This window comes from Rhinoraja longicauda, chromosome 2 (assembly GCF_053455715.1).
Source record: "Rhinoraja longicauda isolate Sanriku21f chromosome 2, sRhiLon1.1, whole genome shotgun sequence".
Taxonomy (NCBI): Eukaryota; Metazoa; Chordata; class Chondrichthyes; order Rajiformes; family Arhynchobatidae; genus Rhinoraja; species Rhinoraja longicauda.
The window spans coordinates 93,956,060-93,975,602 of NC_135954.1; the positions used below are offsets into that span (position 1 = coordinate 93,956,060).

Below are 19,543 nucleotides of genomic sequence, written 5' to 3' on the forward strand. Positions count from 1 at the left end.
CCGCTGTGTTACTCCAGCACTTTGTCTTTCTCTTTGGTATAAACCAGCATCAGTTGTTCTTTCCAACTCAAAGTAGGGAATATTGATGGCAAGGCAGAGGGGTTCAAGGCGGATAATTCCATAGGTTAGGACCTTGGCAGCATAAAGCACAGAGCTCTGCATTGCGGCAATGAACATCAAAAGGCCAGAATTGGAAGAGCTATATTTAATACGTGCAGAATGCACTGACGATGAATGTCTTTGAATTAGCAAGCAATGCCAGACGTGACAGGCTGGATGTGCACGCCTTGTCATCATGGTTTCGTCAGTTTGCCTGAACTTGCAATGTGGGCATGTCAATTTGTAAGCCAAAAAAAGACACAAATTGCTTGAGTAACTCGGCAGGTCAGGCAGCATCTCTGGAGAACATGGATTGGTGACGTTTCGGGTCGGGACCCTTCTTCAGACTGATCGATCGACAATGTTTCAGGTCGGGACCCTTCTTCAGTCTGAAACATCACCTATCGATCAGTCTGAAGAAGGGTCCAGACCCGAAACATCACCTATCCTTGCTCTTCAGTGATGCTGCCTGACCCGATGAGTTACTCCAGCACTCTGTGTCCTTTAATGTAAACCACGATTTGCAGTTCCTTGTGTCTCAATTTATCGCACTCTGAAGTTACCCGGATGGCAATCAGGGGCACCAGTACCCAGACCACACAGGCAAAGCCCTGTTTCCCAGACAACGCAGCAGAGGCCCTGGCTCCCAGACTGTATTCCCAATTCCCCAAAACTGCAGATGTGGCCCTTGCAGAAGGCAGCATGGTGGCGCAGCGGTAGAGTTGCTGCCTTACAGCACCAGAGACCCAGGTTCGAACCTGACTACAGGTGCTGTCTGTACGGAATTTATACATTCTCCCTGGGACCACGTGGGTTTTCTCTGGGTGCTCAGGTTTCCTCTCACACTCCAAAGGCGTGCAGGTCTGTAGGTTAATTGGCTTTGGTAAAAAATTGTAAATTGTCTGTAGTGTGTGCGAGTGTGCTAGTTAGTGTACGGGGGGTCACTGGTCGGCACGGACTTGATGGGCCTTAGGGCCTGTTTCCGTGCTGTATCTCTAAAGTCTAAGGTCTATGTGGCCCCGTTATCTACATACTTCAGACAGATCCTGGTTCCCAGACTGCAGATGTGGCCTCAATTCCCTGGCACTGTGTATGTCGCCCTGTTTCCTAGACAACCAACAGAGGCCCTGGTTCTGGGAAATTGAAGGCAGGGTCTCAGTTCCCAAATGCTGCAGGAAATGGAATGATTTCTGGGCCGAATGCAGGGAGCTGCCGTACAAAAACCTCAATAAAATGCCTCATCATAAATTTAGATCCCCAATTTGCCAACCTTTCAGTTGGTGCTTTTGTGAATCAAGGTTTTGAACAAAAATACTTATAATTTAGACATGGGTCTGTGCTCAGTCAATGAGACACTTGTTTCCAAGTTAAAAGCATGTGGGCGTTAAAAGACCTAAAAAAGAAATCCACTTGTACAGGTCCTCTCTCAGCTTGGGAACTGTACCAAACACAGAACAGACAATGAAGTACAGTTTCTTTAACAAGTGTTGTCCGCGCATGAAACTCGGCAACCAAGTCTGGGATCATCACCTCAGCTGAAGCTCGCTGCCTTGCCAACACGAACTACGTGGTCCAGAGTTACATTGTTGGATCAGACATTGTTCTAAGGCCCAGCCTTTGAAATATTAGTTTAGTTTAGTTAACAGATGCAGTGCAGAAACAAGCCCTTTGGCCCACCCAGTCCACGCCGACCAGCGATCCACGAACACTAACACTATCCTACACACACGAGGGACAATTTACAATATTACCAAAGCCAATTAGCCAACAAACCTGTACGTCTTTGGAGCGTGGAAGGAAACCGGGGCACCGGGAGAAAACTCATGCAGGTCACGGAGAGAACCTACAAACTCCATAGGCAGCAATCGAACCCAGGTCTCTGGCGCTGTAAGGTAGCAACTCTATTGCTGTGTCACCGTGCCGCCCAAAAAACAATTAGCCAACAAACCTGCACGTCTTTGGGATGTGGGAGGAAACCGGAGCACCCGGAAAAAACTACAGCAAGAATGTGCAAACTCTGTACAGACAGCACTTGTAGTCAGGATTGAGTTCGTGTCCCTGGCGTTGTAAGGCAGCAACTCAACTGCTGAGCCACTGTGCAGCACTGTTTCAGAAAGGAGCAGCACAGTTATCCCCAGCACCCCGCACTAACGGTTGTCCCTCAAACTGCGTTACCAAAGCATATCTGAAACAGATGAAAATTTGAAGCAGGGTCCCGACCCGAAACATCGCCCATCCTTTTTCTCCAGAGATGCTGCCTGACCCGCTGAGTTGCTCCAGCACACTGTGTCTACCTCAATAGACAATAGGTGCAGGAGGAGGCCATTCAGCCCTTCGAGCCAGCACCGCCATTCAATGTGATCATGGCTGATCATTCTCAATCAGTACCCCATTCCTGCCTTCTCCCCATACCCCCTGACTCCGCTATCCTTAAGAGCTCTTCATGGCACCTTGCTATTTATTTTATAACTGATAAGCAGTTTACCTTTTCAGTTCAAAAGCATTTCATTGGCTGTGAAACATTTTTGGACATTTTGTTATGAAAAGCATGGTCATAACCATAAAGGACTTTGGTTAGGCTGCATTTGGAGTATTGAATGCCGTTCCGGTTTCCCCATTACAGCAAAGATGTGGAGGCTTTGGAAAGGTTGTTCAGGAGGTTTAGCAGAATGCCACTTGGAGTTGGAAGGTTTCAGCTACAGGAAGCAGTTGTTTAGACTTGGATTGTTTTCTCTGGATCGTTAGATGTTGAGGGGAGACTTGAAAGAAGTAGAAAAAATAGTAAGCGGTATAGATAATGTAGACCGTCAAAACATTAGTTCTATCCTACACACTAGGGATAATTTACAGAAGCCAATTAACCTACAAATCCGCACATCTTTGGAACTGGACCACCCGAAGGATGGATCAGCGCGGTCACAGGGAGAACGTACAAACTCTGTACGGACAGCACCCGTGGTCAGGATCGAACTCGGGTCTCTAGCTCTGTAAAGCAGCAACTCTACCGCTGTGCCACCTGCTATGTGCCGGTGGTGGAGGCAGATACGATAGTGGCATTTAAGATGCCTTTTTAGATAGACACATGGAAATGCAGGAAATATAGGGACATGGATCATATACAATCAGAGGAGCTCAGTTCATTACAAAAATTGTGGACCGAAGGGTCTGTCCCTGTGTTGTACTATGTTCTAGTTTATTTTCAGTACCTAATCCACTTTCTCCTGGCTCTCAGCTGCTACAATTTTCCATTGAAGTTTAGCTTACCGTTGGAAAATTCGAAGTACAGCTCGCTAATAGGATACTTAGATGTGCAAATATCAAGATACCTTCAGGATTCACACTCTTCTCTGTGCAAAATAATTTCCTACAATAGAAGCATTTGATAACTGGCTTCCTGTCACCTATCCCATTTCTGAAATGACAACTGGAAAGCACCTGGTATATGCATAGCCCAGCTTCCTTGTACTTTACCCCTTAGTTTGTACAGCTGCTGCCTCACAACGCCAGAGACCGGCCTTTGATCCTGACCATGGGTGCTGTCTATGTGGAGTTTGCACGTGCTCCCTGTGACTGCGGGGGTTTCCTCTGGGTGCTCCGGTTTTCTCCCAAAGACGTGCGTGCTTGTAGGTTAATTGACCTCTGTAAAATTCCCCCTCGTGTGCAGGGAGTGGATGGGAAAGTGGGATAACACAGAATGAGTGTGAATGGGTGAGGGGTGGTCAGCGTGGACTTGGTGGGACCAAGGACCTGTTTCCATGGTGTATCTCCAAACCACATTAAACTAAACTAAGCTTGTGCATCATGTGCTTAGAGATCCAATGGAATCCAAATGCTGCTCCGCTGTGTAAGTGCTACTCCGCTACTCAAGAAGGGAGCAAGGCAAAGAGGGAAGACTATAGACCGCCTTCAGCACTTCAACTCCCCCTCCCAATCCCAGCCTGACCTTTCTGTCATGGGCCTCCTCCAGTGCCATAGTGTGGCCCACCGGAAATTGGAGGAACAGCACCTCATATTTCGCCTGGGCAGCTTGCAGCCCAGCGGTATGAACATCGACTTCTCCAACTTTAGATAGTTCCTCTATCCCTCTCTTCCCCTCCCCCTTCCCAGATCTCCCTCTATCTTCCTGTCTCCGCCTAAATCCTTCCTTTGTCCCGCCCCCCTGACATCAGTCTGAAGAAGGGTCTCGACCCGAAACGTCACAGATTCCTTCTCTCCTGAGATGCTGCCTGACCTGCTGAGTTACTCCAGCATTTTGTGAAAAAAGACCGCCTTCAGTGGTCGGTAAGATTTTAGAGTCCATCATTAAGGATAAGGGTTTCCATGTACTAAGAAGCACATGATAAAATAGGCCGAAGTCAGCATGGTTTTGTGAAGGGGAGATGTTGCCTGACAAATCTGTTGGAATTCTTTCAAGAAGTACGTAGCAGGATAGACAAAGGAGAGTCAGTGGATGTGGTTTACCTGGATTTTCAGGCCTTTTGTTACATGTGAGGCTGCTAAAGATGAGAGCCTATGGTATCAAAGGGCAGATACTAACATGTATAGCAGGTTGGCTGGACGGCAGGAGGTAAAGAGTGGCAATAAAGGGGCTTGGCTTTTTCTGGTTGGCTGCCAGTAACTAGCGGATTTCCACAGGGGTCGGTGCTGGGGCCGCTACTCTTCACGTTGTATCTTAATGATTTGGACGAGGGGATTGAGGGCTTTGTGGCCAGGTTTGTGGATGATACAAAGATAGATGGAGACGGGTGCTGCACTGTAAGGAGTTTGTACGTTCTCCCCGTGACCTGCGTGGGTTTTCTCCGAGATCTTCGGTTTCCTCCCACACTCCAAAGACGTACAGGTGTGTAGGTTAATTGGCTGGGTAAATGTAAAAATTGTCCCTAGTGGGTGTAGGATAGTGTTAATGTACGGGGATCGCTGGGCGGCACGGACTTGGAGGGCCGAAAAGGCCTGTTTCCGGCTGTATATATATGATATGATATGATATGATATGGAAGGGCAGGTAGTGTGGAGGAAGCAGTGACTCTGCAGAAGGACGGACAGGTTGGGAGAGAGGGCAGAGAAGTGGCAGATGGAATACAGTGTTTTATGGTGTGTACTGTAGTGCATTCGGTAATAGGAATAAAGGCGCAGACTATTTTCTAAATGGGGAGATGATTCAGGTATCAGAGGTGAAAAGTGACTTGAGAGTGCTGTAGCAGGATTTCCAAAAGGTTGATTTATAAGATGATAGGAGGAAGACAAATACAATGTTAGCATTTATTTCGAGAGGATTAGAATATAAAAATAAGGATGTAATGCTGAGGCTTTATAAGCCACTGGTCAGACCGCATTTGGTGTACTGTGAGCAGTTTTGGGCCCCATATCTGAGGAAGGGTGTGCTGGCATTGGAGAGGGTCCAGAGGAGGTTTACAAGAATGATCCCAGGGATGATTAGGTTAACATATGATGAGCGTTTGATGACTCTGGGGGTGTCCTCGTTGGAGTTTGGAAGGATGAGGGGGGATCTCATTGAAACTTACCGAATAGTGAAAGGCCTGGATAGAGTAGATGTAGAGAGGATGTTTCCACTAGTAGGAGTGTCTCGGACCAGAGGGAACAGCCTCAGAATAAAAGGATATACCTTTAGAAAGGAGATGAGGAGGAATTTCTTTGGTCAGAGGGTGGCGAATCTGTGGAATTCATTGCCACAGACAGCTATGGAGGCCGTCATTTGATCTTTTTAAAGCAGAGAGTGACAGGTTCTTGATTAGTACGGGTGTCAAGGGTTATGGGGAGAAGGCAGGAGAATGGGGTTGAGAGGGAAAGATAGATCAGCCATGATTGAATGGCAGAGTAGACTCGATGGGCCGAATGGCCTAATTCTCCTCCTATAACATGAACATGATTCAAAAACCACTTGTTCCCTGCTGGTCATAGACTCTTTAATGCTTCATTCCTATGCTAAGGTACTGTAGATGCACAGTGCCGGAGTGACTCAGCAAGTCAGGCAGCATCTCTGGAGAAAATGGAAGGGTGACGTTTCAGGTTGGGACCCTTCTTCAGACTGAAAGGAGAGGCGGCGGGGGGAACTGGAGGTAAGAAAAGGCTAGAACAATGCAGGACCTGCAACAGATGACCAAGGAGAGGTGGAGCCCATAATGGCCCATTGTTGGCTGGGAAAGAGGTGAGAACGAAAGGACACAAGGATGCAAACAATGGAAGTAGTAGGACGACTAGGGTGGGAGAGGGAACGCTAGGCTTACGTGAAATTAGAGAAGTCAATATCATACCACTGGGTTGTAAGCTGCCCAAGCGAAATATGAGATGCTCTTCCGCCAATTGCCTTATTCCTATGCTAAGGATGAATTCCCAATCTTCCAATCTACCTCATTATGGCCCTTGCACTTTTAAAAAGCTGCACTTCCGCTGTAATAGTAACATCACATTCTACAGTTTGTTTATTTCTTCACTACCTGATGTATTCGTGCACGATTTGCCTAAAAGACATGCAAAACAAAGTTTGTCGTTCTATCTCAGTCGGTGCGCGTGATGATAATAAACCAAACACAGGATACATTTCTTCCCCAATTATTCTGCACACTGAAGTAACATTGTATATATATATGTACATTGTAGAGTTAAGGAGATTTCATAACCCATTACAATGTGGAAATAGCTTTAGGTTTATTATTGTCACGTGCACTGAGGTACAGTGGAAATCAATGTTTGCATGCTTTCAAAAACAGATAAGATTATACTATACATAAAAGAGGGGCCAGCTGTTTCCACGCTGCATCTCCAAACTAAACTAAACTAAACTACAATCAAGTCGCACTGTAGTACAATAGGAAGAGCATAAAGGATTACTGAACACAGTTCCCAACATTGTAGCACATCAGTTCCATAGACAAAGACCTGTAAGCATATCGTTTAATTTGGCTTTTGCAAATTGCCCCTAGTGTGTATGACATAGAACTAGTGTACAGGTGATCAATGGTTGGCGCTGACTCGGTAGGCCAAAGGGCCTGTTTCCACGCCTATCTCTAAACTAAACTAGAATCAAGTCAAACTGAAGCACGCTAGGTAGAGCATAGGGGAAGGTACAGAGTGCTGAACACAGTCCCCAGAATTGTAGAGCATCAGCTTCATAGACAAAGACCTGTAAGTTTGGTAGTTTAATTGGCTTCTGTAAATTGCCCTTGTTTCCACGCTGTATCATAAACTAGACTAAATTAAATTACAATCAAGTCAAACTCAAATACAATAGATAGAGCAAAGGGGAAGACACAGAGTGCAGAATATAGTTCTCAGCATTGTAACACATCAGTTCCAGAGACAAAGTCCAATGCCCACAATGGGGTAGAGGTGAACTGAACAGTACCCTAGCTTATAGAAGGACTGTTCAGAAGCCTGACAACAGAGGGGAAGATGACGTTCCTGACAACTCAAAGAAAGTATTATCAATCTTGAAGGATTAAAACGTCCAGTGCCCGGCCCTGCCCGTGTTGGTGAGCGGCTTACCTAAAAGACCATGAGGCACTGACTGCCGCCTCTCTGGTTTGCCCTCCTGGTCCTTGCGTTTCTTGCTCCCTCTGAGGCTGCCGAACCGCTTCATGGGTAGCAGTGGTCTCGTCGGTGTGGAAGATTGTCATGCCATGCGTCAGCTGATGAAGGGGCTGCTTCGGCGGAGAGGAGCGCTGGGCTGGCTGACTTAAGAAGGCAGATCTTCACGGCGAGCCCTAAGAGCACTCTGCACGCTAACTAAAGAGCGGGGAAAGAAATATCAGCGATGATACCTGTCCTATCCCAGCCGAGACAAAATAAAGCGCATCCCACAAATCACTGAGCATCCAGGACGACAGCAGGCAACGTTCCGATGCAGTAGCTCCGGGCTCACTCGCCTCTCCGGAGTGCAGTCAATGCAGACATGCACAGCTATAAACTCCCCTGCAGCCGATCATTAACTGCAGCTGTGCACAATGTGGCTTTAAAATAGCTTGGATGGATTAGACTGTAAAAGGAAACCTCCCTATGTTGACAATCCTCAGCAACCATTGGCCAAAGCCTGCCTCCTCCTTGTGGCATGACATCATGTCTATTTTGATTCAAGCTCTGAGTGGTGAGAAGCCAAAGCCTTTCGTTGCTCTGACAGCAAGATGTTCACATCCAAGCCTTGCTCTGCAAATGCCCACTGCCTGCACTGTCAGGCAAGGCTCTGTCTATTAGTGTCTACCTGCAGTGATGTTTGGGGCAGAATCAGCACAATTCAACAGATGAATACCCAACAGATGCATTACCTTCTGGCAAATCAGGGGGTGACACACTGGCTGAGCAGTAGAGTTGCTGCCTCGCACCGCCAGAGACGTGGGTCCGATCCTGACCTCGGGTGCCGGCTGTGTGGAGTTTGCACAAACACGTGCGGCAGATGCAGGTTTAAATCAAAGGTAGACATAAAACACTGGAGTAACCCAGCGCGCCAGGCAGCATCTCTGGAGAGAAGGAATCCCTTTTCTCCAGAGATGCTGCCTGTTCTGCTGAGTTACTCCAGCATCTACCTGTGGTAGGTTGATTGGTCTCTTGTAAATTGCCCCTGGTGTGTATGGAGCGGATGAGAAAGTGGGATAAAGTGGAAACAATGTGAACGGGTGATCGATGGTCGGTGTGAACCCGGTGGGCTGAAGGGACCGTTTCCGTGCTGTATCTCTAAACTAAACTGACCAATTCTCCTTCTGCCGTCAAATACACTTTATGTTAGTCAGGATGTTCTGGGATGGCATCATCCGGGATCAATGCCAGATGCACTTGCTGGACCAGGATGGGAGGGTTGATCTCACTGATGCTCAGCGCCTTGGAGGTTTAGTTGAGTTTAGTTCAGAGATGCAGCGCGGAAACAGGCCCTTCAGCCCACGGAGTCCAGACCAGCAATCACCCCGTACACTACCACTACCCTGCACACTAGAAACAATTTACAATTTTGCCTAAGCCAATTAACCGACAAACTGTCTTTGGAGTGTGGGAGGAAACCGGAGCACCCGGAGAAAACCCACACGATCATAGAGAGCTCCATACAGACAGCAACTGAGGTCAGGATCGATTTATTCACAAAATGCTGGAGTAACTCAGCAGGTCAGGCAGCATCTCGGGAGAGAAGGAATGGGTGACGTTTCGGGTCGAGACCCTTCTTCAGACTGATGTCAGGGGGGCGGGGCAAAGGAAGGATATGGGTGGAGACAGGAAGATAGAGGGAGATCTGGGAAGGAGGAGGGGAAAGGAGGGACAGAGGAACTATCTAAAGTTGGAGAAGTCGATGTTCATACCACTGGGCTGCAAGCTGCCCAGGCGAAATATGAGGTGCTATTCCTCCAATTTCCGGTGGGCCTCACTATGGCACTGGAGGAGGCCCATGACAGAAAGGTCAGACTGGGAATGGGAGGGGGAGTTGAAGTGCTCGGCCACCGGGAGATCAGTTTGGTTAATGCGGACCGAGCGCAGGTGTTCAGGATCGAACCCGGATCTCTGGCGCTGTGAGGCAACAACTCTACTGCTGCGCCACCATGCTGCCATAAGACAGTGAAGTCTCAGCGACAACTAGGCCAATGGCTGAGCCCAGAAAGCAATGTAGGACCAGAGTAGACCACCTGGTCTCTCAAGCCCAAAGATAATAGCAGAGCAAGATAGACCACTCGACCCTAAAAACCGTAGTATGTCATGGCGCCATTTTAGTAGGCAGCAACTTGCAGAAACATTTTAAAAGAAAAATAACAAAAATATGTGAATTGATAGATGAGATAAATTCTGTATTTTTATGGCATCATCACACATACTATTCCCCCAAAACACTGATTACTCTGCGAGAGGCATAGCGAACGGCGGGTTTTGCTTACTAAAATAGCGGACGTTACGCTCCTTTGCGTACTACACTTCAGTATAGGCGATTTCAACAGAGTGGTCTATCTTGCTCCTCTGGTATCTTTGCTCAATCCTGCTCCACCATTCAATATGGCAGACCAGACTCCCCACCATTGACTCCAGCCACACTTCACGCTGCCTTGGAAAAGCAACTAAACACAATCAAAGACCTGTCAAATATTTATCTATCTCAATCTTAAATATTTCTAATCAGCTCATCTCCTGCATGTTCTGGGCCATGGAATTCCAGAGATTTACCACCTTCTGAGAAAATAAATTTCTATGCAACACAGTTTTAAATGACCAGGCGACACGGTGGCGCAGCGGTAGAGTTGCTGCCTTACAGCGAATGCAGCACCAGAGACCTGGGTTCGATCCCGACTACGGATTCTGTCTGCACGGAGTTTGTACGTTCTCCCCGTGACCTACATGGGTTTTCTCCGAGATCTTCTGTTTCCTCCCACACTCCAAAGACGCAGAGGTATGTAGGTTAATTGGCTTGGAAAATGTAAAAAATTGTCCCTAGTGGGTATAGGATAGTGTTAATGTGCGAGGATCACTGGTCCCCGCATCTTCCCCTCTGTTATTAGCCTTCTGAACTGTCCTTCCATAAGCTAGGGCACTTTCCTAGTGGGTATAGGATAGTGTTAATGTGTGGGGATCGCTGGTCGGCGCGGACACGGTGGACCGAAAGGGCCTGTTTCCACACTGTATCTCTCAGCTAAAGTAAACCAGCTCTTTAATGAAGAACCTTTGAACAAATGCTGAAATTGACGTAAATGATTAAAAAAATTACTTAAAATGTTCATTAAAGTCACTTTCATTTTATATTTTTAATGAATTGGAAGTATTGTGGGGGGGCATAGGACACCACTGATGTGGCACTGGCCAGCTCTTCCCACAATGAAATGCAATCAGTCTATCATCTGCACCTGTATTTTTAAATCTACAAGTAACCTTTTTCAATGCAAAATGAATTGAAGCATAAAACCTACAAGTGTAGGAAGAAACTGCAGATACTGGTTTACACCAAAGATAGACACAAAATGCTGGAGTAACTCAGCAGGACAGGCAGCATCTCTGGAGAGAAGGAATGGGTGACATTGCAGGTCGAGACCCTTCTTCAGACTGAGAGTCAGGGGAGAGGGAGACCACAGATATGGAGGGAGGGGCAAGTTGTGAAAACAACAGATCAAAGCAGACCATGTTCAAGGAAATGTAGAACGGTTCATTGTTAGATGAGGGGAAGGTGACAATGACGCATATAATCAGTAAAATTAATCTCGAGGACAGTGAAACTAGCCGGAGAACTAGGGTGGGGGAGAGACAGAGAGAGGGAAAGCAAGAGTTAATTGAAGTTAAAGAAATCAATATTCATTGATTTGGTTATAAGCTGCCCAAGCAAAATATGAAGTGCTGTTCCTGTAATTTACGTTGGCCCTCACACTCACTAGGCCTCCTCACAGTGGAGGAAGCCTAGGACAGAAAAGTCAGTATGGGAATGGCAGGGGGAGTTAAAGTATTTAGCAACTGGGAGATTATATAGGCCCAGGGGGATATGGTGCAACCTGACATGGTTGCTCTTTACTTTCAGCAAATGGATTTTGCGGTGTAAAAAGGTCCCAGTTTACATTTGAAAGAGTTTTCTCTTTTATAATCAGTTTTTTTTTTTTAAATTAAAAATTGTCCTAAATATACAGATTACACCTGGAAAAGTTTACATATTTCCTTCCCTTGTAAGATCATTTTAGTTTAGTCTAGTTTAGTTTATTGTATCGTACACCGAGGTATTGTGAAAAGCTTTTGTTGCAATGCTAACCAGTCAGCACACACAAAAGCTTTTCACTGTACCTCGGTACGTGTGACACTAATAGGGCGGCACGGTAGCGCAGCGGTAGAGTTGCTGCTTTACAGCGAATGCAGCGCCGGAGACTCAGGTTCGATCCTGACTACGGGTGCTGCACTGTAAGGAGTTTGTACGTTCTCCCCGTGACCTGCGTGGGTTTTCTCCGAGATCTTCGGTTTCCTCCCACACTCCAAAGACGTACAGGTATGTAGGTTAATTGGCTGGGTAAATGTAAAAAAAAAAAAAATTGTCCCTAGTGGGTGTAGGATAGTGTTAATGTACGGGGATCACTGGGCGGCACGGACTTGGTGGGCCGAAAAGGCCTGTTTCCGGCTGTATATATATGATATGATATGATATATGATAAATTAAACTAAACTTATAAGACAAGGAAATATGTCAACTTTTACACATCTACTCTATATTTAGGACAGTGGTCAAGGCTGCCTTTTACTGATATCACTTCCCAATTTAAGAGCCAAGAGTGTCTTATTGTCATATGTACCGAAACAGAACGATGAAATTCTTTTTAATTTTCTTATTAGCGATATTTTAATTCCTCAAATGCCACTCGCTGGGATTTGAACTCACCTTCCAGATGAACAATAGAGGCCCAACCATTTTTGGCCTTGATCATATAATTCTGAGATTCTAATTTATTTACGCAAAAGCATTTTGACAGACTTAGTAAAAATTTATATCATCAAAAGTTCTTCCATTATCAACCAACTTGGATAAGCAACGCAGTGTGAACTTAAAACAAACTGCTGGAAATGCTCTTTGCTGTCAAAGTCTTTGCACCAATGCCAAGCATTGGAAGACATGCAGGTGTGTTTACTGTTGCTACATTAGTCGACTTTGAGGGAGCTGGGGACATGTCCTGGGGTGTAGTGGTCCTATCCAGTCTGCTGCAGAACTCAGATGGCAGGTGTTAGTTGAGGGCAGGACACAGGAGAGGGGAAAGGACACAGGGATAATCCCAAAGCAGGAGATGCCTGGGACATGTGTGGTCCATGATTATGTCGGCTGCTTTCCCAGGGACCCATGAAGTGTAGGTTGAATTGACGGGGGGAAGGAGGAGGTGAAGGTTGGGGAGGTTGGTTTGCATGATGGACTCGGCTGTGTCCACAAATCTTTGCAGTTTCTGGCGAGCTTGGGCAGAGCGTTGCTTTGCCAAACCAGTCCAGACCCGAAACGTCAACAATGCTTTTTCTCCAGAGGTGCTACCTGACCCGCTGAGTTACCCCAGCACTTTGTGTCTATCCGTGATGCATCCTGATAGGAAGCTTTCTACAGCGCATCTATAGAAACTGGTAAGGATCAGAAGGTCAATGACCAGATTACATGGTAATAGTGTCAATAGGGGTTGGACTAAGGCAAATCATTGATGACATTTACACCTTGGAACTTGAATCTCTTGACCTTTTCCACCAACGCCATTGATGCTGTCTGGCCCATGTACCCCACACCACTTTGTGAAGTTGATGACGAGCTCCTTCGTATAGCTGACATGGAAGGAGAGGTTGTTGTCTTGACACCATATTACTAGGCACACTATCTACTTCCTCTACCCTTCTCAACATTGTTCAAGAGCTCCGGTTGCCCCACACATTCCAAAGACCTGCAGGCTAATCGGCTACTGTAAATTGTCCCTACTGCATAGGATAGAACTAGTGTAAGGGGATTGCTGACTGACTCGGTGGGCTGAAGTGCCTCTTTCCACACTGTATCTCTTTGAAAAAAGTAGGTAGAAAGAGAAGTGGTAGCAGTGAGGTGAGGGTTAATGGCCAAGAGAGGGAAGACTGGGATAGTGGATTGTCAGGATTTCTCTGAGGGCTGGCACAGTCTCAATGGGCTGAATGGAATTCCTGGATGTCGTTAGCAAATATAATCTGAACACGAAAACGATTCTCGCTCCCAGCTTTGCTCTTAAACTCTACGGCTCAGTTTACAAAGGGAAGGAAAACATTCTGCACCAGCTGTGACGTGAATGTGGACATCCCATAAACAGTGATGCCACTGTTAACTTTCTTTATAATTCAGGGTCTGTGCTCTTTTGCTATGAGGCAGCTCAATAATTCATAACTGAACCCCAAGTTCACATCTCTCTCCTTTCCTGACACGCTTTTGCCTCCTTTTCACCTCGTGCCTTTGTTGCTATTCCCACCCATCTGCCAACCACCTGAATAAAACTATCACTTGCCAGACCTTATCCTGCTCCCACCTCTCTTTTCCATCTTTCTTCCCTCCTCCCCCCGACTGCAGTCACCCGACTGCAGTCACATCTGGAAGAAGGGTTGTGACCTGGAACGTTTCTCTGGAGACTTGATAGCTGTACATACAATTACCAGAGGCATAGGTAGGGTAGAGAGTCAGAATCTTTTCCCCAGGGTGGGAATATCCAACTCTAGAGGGCATAACCATAAGGTGAGAGGAGGACAGTTTAATGGACGTGCGCGGGGCAAGTTTGTTTTTAACACAGAGAGTGGTGGGTGCCTGGAACGCGTTGTCAGGTGTGGTGGTGGAGGCAGATACCATAGAGGTGTTTAAGAGGCTTTTACAAAGGCACATGGAAGCGCAGGGAATGGAGGCATATGGACTATGTGCAGGCAAATGAGATCAGTTGAACTTGCCATGGTGTTCAGTACAAACATTGTGGGCCAAAGAGCCCATTCCTGTGCTGCACTGTTCTATGTTCGGTGTTCTTGGGTGGCACAGAGGCACAGAGGTGGAGTTGGTGACTTTCTGCGCCAGGGTTCAATCCTGACTATGGGTGCTGTCTGTACAGAGTCTGTACGTTCTCACCGTGACCGTGTGGGTTTTCTCTGGGCGCTCCGGTTTCCTCCCACACTCCAAATATGTCCAAGTTTGTAGACTAATTGGCTTCTGAAATTGTTAAATTGTCCCTAGTTTGTAGGTAGTGTTAGTGTACTGGGTGAATGCTGGTCGGTGTGGGCACGGTGGGCTGAAGGGCCTGTTTCCATTCTGTATCTCTAAAGTCTTTGATCTAATGTTTTGCCTGTCCATTTCCCTCTGCAGATAAAGGTTGCAACGTTACAATAGTGTTTTTAGTTTAGTTTACTTGAGAGATATAGCAGGGAAACGGGTCCTTCAGCCCATTGAGTCCGCGCCAACCAACGATCTCCGCACACTAACACTATCCTACACACAGTATAAACAATTTAGAATTTTACTGAAGCTAATTAATCTATAAACCTGTCCGTCTTTGGAGTGTGGGAGGAAAATGGAGCACCCGGAGAAAACCCACGCAGGTCACGGGGAGAACAAAAGGTATGTCCATACCTTTTGTTGAATTGGAGGCCAATTCTCTGAATGCATTCAAGAGAGAGCTAGATAGAGCTCTTAAGGATAGCAGAGTCAGGGGGTATGGGGAGAAGGCAGGAACGGGGTACTGATTGAGAATGTCAAGTCAAGTCAAATTTATTTGTCACATACACATACACGATGTGCAGTGAAATGAAAGTGGCAATGCCTGCGGGTTGTGCACAAAAAGAATTACAGTTACAGCATATAAATAAAGTTAATAAGTTACTATTAGTGTCGACAAAAATTTAGTCTCTGGGGTTATAAAAGTTAACAGTCCTGATGGCCTGTGGGAAGAAGCTCCGTCTCATCCTCTCCGTTTTCACAGCGTGACAGCGGAGGCGTTTGCCTGATCGTAGCATCTGGAACAGCAGCTCAGCCATGATCACATTGAATGGCGGTGCTGGCTCGAAGGGCCGAATGGCCTCCTCCTGCACCTATTGTCTATTGTATATTGTATCGCGGACTATTTTCCAAAGTGTCTTTTGAGTTCAAGAATGACTTTCGTAGAACCTCAAAAAGAAGCCATGACGTTTTACCTCTGCCCAGTAAGTGGTTTGGCCATTTGGGTGGAGAGAGTGAAGATTGATTCTCCTCTCTCCAGCAGTCATTGACTCACTGCTATGTTTCATAGTGGAGCTTGGGAGGTCTGGAAATGGAGCTGGGAACCATGAGGAGCTGGAAACCACTGCTATGTTTCATGTCCCTACACGCCCTCTAGTGGCTCACTCTGAATTGCAACTCTAACTGCATATTGGGTCAACAGGAACAAAGTCGATCCTAAACAACTGCCTCTTTGTAAAACAATGCTCGTTGGTAAAACATTACACTTCAATATCGGCGAGATGAAGCATAGATTGGACGATCATTTTGCTGAACACCTACGCTCAGTCTGTCTTGACCTATGTGATCTACTGGTTGCCCAACACTATAACTTCCCTGTAGTATAAGAAAATAACTGCAGATGCTGGTACAAATCGATTTATTCACAAAATGCTGGAGTAACTCAGCACGTCAGGCAGCATCAACTTCCCTTCCAATTCCCACACTGACATAGAAACATAGAAAATAGGTGCAGGAGGAGGCCATTTGGCTCTTCGAGCCAGCATCGCCATTCATGGCTGATCATCTACAATCAGTAACTCGTGCCTGCCTTCTCCCCATATCCCTTGATTCCACTTGCCCCTAGAGCTCTATCTAACTCTCTTTTAAATTCATTCAGTGAATTGGTCTCCACTGCCTTCTGTGGCAGAGAATTCCACAGATTCATAACTCTCTGGGTGAAAAAGTTTCTTCTCACCTCAGTTTTAAGTGGCCTCCTCTTTATTCTTAAGCTTTCTGTCTTGGGACTCCTCCACTGTTAGAGTGAGGCCACACGTAAATTGGACAAACAGCACCTCATACTTGGCTTGGGCAGCTTACAAACCAGCGGCATGAATATTGATTTCTCTAATTTCAAGTAACCTCTGCATTCCCCCCCCCCCCCCCCCCCTTCCCTCATCTAGTCGTTCCACTAGTTCCACTGTTCGCATTTTTGTATCCCTTCATTATCACCTCTTCCCCAGCCAGCAATGGACCGTCATGGGCTCCACCCTTCCTTGGTCACCCTGTTTTGATCTGGCCTTTTCCTACCTCCAGTCTCCTCCCTTCTACTTTCAGTCTGAAGAAGGGCCCCGACCCGAAACGTCACCCATCATTTTTCTCCAGAGATGCTACCTGACCTGCTGAGTTGCTCCAGATTTGTGTCTATCTTTGGTGTAAACCAGCATCTGCACTACCTTCCTGCACACTTCAACAACTTCTGCGTAGGTCATCAAATTCTAGTGCATTATTACAAATGTTACAGCAAAGATCCACAAGTGCCAAAAGACTAAATGGATGAAGAAATCAGTGCTGGTATACAGTGCTTACAAACGAAGTCATCGTAATGAGGGCTGTAAACTCGGAACACACCTGAGACAAGTTGGGAACAGAATCCACAAGGATATTTTCTACAGCTACTTTCATTAGAACGGAGATGAGGAAGAACTTTTTCAGTCAGAGAGTGGTGAAGGTGTGGAATTCTCTGCCTCAGAAGGCAGTGGAGGCCAGTTCGTTGGATGCTTTCAAGAGAGAGCTGGATAGAGCTCTTAAGGATAGCGGAGTGAGGGGGTATGGGGAGAAGGCAGGAACGGGGTACTGATTGAGAGTGATCAGCCATGATCGCATTGAATGGCGGTGCTGGCTCGAAGGGCTGAATGGCCTACTCTTGCACCTATTGTCTATTGTCTATTGTCTATAATGCAGAAAGCTTGCACGTGTTTTTTTGCTACACTCCTCACAACAAAATCCTGCAATCTTTCTTTGTGATGTCGGAAGAGGAGTGTTTAGTCAACTGGCAGATTAAGGAAATTCGAGGCGCATGGTACTTTGAGCTAACTTACTGACCGGAGAGCCTGAGCTGTAGGGAACGTGTGGGCAGGATAGGACAGAGCGCAGGAGGCAGAGGGGTGGAGGTGTATAAAATCATGAGGAGAATAAATAGGGTGAAGGCACAGTCTTTTACCCTGGGTAGGGGAATCATGAAGCAATGGACGTGGGTTTAAGGTGAGAGGGGCAAGATTAAATAGGAATCTGAGGGGCAACCTTTTCACTCAGAGCGTGTGGGGTATATGGAACGAGCTTTCAGAGGAGGTAGTCGAAGCAGGTACAATAACAGCATTTAAAAGACAAATACGTGGATAGGAAATGTTTAGAGGGACATGGGTCAAACAAGAGCAAATGGGACTAGTTTAGATGGGGCATCTTGGTGGGCATGAACAAGTTGGGCCTGTTTCCGTTCTATGACTCTGTACCAGCGATCAGGAGACTAGGGAAGGAACAGCTGAAGGAAACGACCTTTAGAAGTGTCCAAGCAACAGTGTGTTTGAGTGTCATATCATTTTCCTATTCTTCGCCACGTGGCAGAGCCAAACCCACCTCAACCCACAAACCCATGTGATTCCAGTGCGTAATGTTATCTCCTTGGCAGGCGAGCAAGAATTCTTGGCATGTGTGATGTGAAGCATCGGATCCAGGCCAACAGTCATCTGATTGTGGGGAACAGTGTGCCTGAGATGTACTGTAAATGGAAGGAAACTCAGAGACAGAGAGCCTCTCACCACCTTTGTTCAAAGTCAGTCGCACAGTGTCCCTAATCGCAATTCCCAATGGTTCTCGGGTTATTCTGGTTATAAATCTCTTCCCTATCAGTCATAGGGCAACACGGTGGTGCAGCAGTAGAGTTGCTTCCCTACAGCGCCAGAGACCCGGATTCAGTTCCGATTACGGGTGCTGTCTGTACGGAGTTTGCACGTTCTCCATATGAAATTGTGGGTTTTCTCTGGGTGATCTGGTTTCCTCCCATGCTTCAAAGATGTACAGATTTGTAGGTTAATTGGCTTCTGTAAAATTGTCCCTAGTGTGTAGGATGGAACTAGGGTACGGGGATCACTGGTCGGCGCGCACTCGGTGGGCCAAAGTGCCTATTTCCATGCTGCATCTCTAAACTAAATTAATCAGGGCTGTATACACACCAATACTGAATAAGGGTCTCGACCCAAAATGTCACCCATTCCTTCTCTCCAGAGATGCTGCCTGTCCTGCTGAGTTACTCCAGCATTTTGTGCCTACCCTGAATTTTATTGCTATGGCAAGAATGTCAATAAAAACCTTATTCTTTCAAGTCATAAATATCACAGCAAAGAAAGGTACCATTCATCCACTACACCTGGCTGCTTGGCTCCTACAAAACAACACTGACTATGGTCAGGAGGGTTTCATTGGTTATAAAAGCACTGGGATATCTGCAGGTGTGAAAGACTCCGTAAAATAACTAAATCCAGCTTGACTTTGTTCATTTGGGCTCTGTTTCTTCAATTCTGTATCCATTTTCTGTTTTAACCCTGAAACTGGGCGGTCAGAGGGTTGGCAGACAGAGCTGCTCCTGCGAGTGGGGTTTGATTCTGACCTCCGGTGCTGTCTGTGTGGAGTTTGCACATTCTCCCTGTGACCGAGTGGGTTTTTTCCGGGTGCTCCGGTTTCCTCCCACACTCCAAAGCCGTACAGGTTTGTAGGTTAATTTGGCTTCGATAAACCTTGTAAATTGCCCCTAGTGTGTAGGATAGTGCAAGTGTACGGGGTGATCACTGGTCAGCACGGGCTCGGTGGGCCAAAGGGCCTGTTTCCGTGCTGTATCTCTAAAGGCTAAAGTCTGGATCTAAAATCTAATCGTGCACCGGTTTCCACCCATATCCCAAAGACGCGCTGATAGGTTCACTGACTGCTGTTAAATACCCATAGCGCAGAAGGGTAACAGAAAATGGGCGTGGGGGTGTGGTAGTGTCATACAGTAAAGTCCAATGA

The 19,543-nt window shown here is 46.6% G+C and overlaps 1 protein-coding gene across 10 annotated transcripts in view; it reads right to left on the bottom strand.

Annotated features, from left to right (window-relative positions):
• Positions 1-19,543, bottom strand: part of LOC144607619 (5'-AMP-activated protein kinase subunit gamma-2) — a 340,164-nt gene that overhangs the window by 128,092 nt on the left and 192,529 nt on the right. Inside the window, exon 2 of one of the 10 annotated variants that reach the window (XM_078424647.1) lies at positions 7,603-7,842. The exons of 8 other annotated variants lie outside the window; for them this stretch is intronic. In XM_078424647.1, coding sequence (XP_078280773.1) covers positions 7,603-7,696 — 94 coding nt within the window. In that variant the 5' untranslated portion in view covers positions 7,697-7,842. Of the gene's footprint in view, positions 1-7,602; positions 8,048-19,543 lie in introns of those variants that run through there. One more of the 10 variants, XM_078424638.1, reaches the window with a different exon arrangement.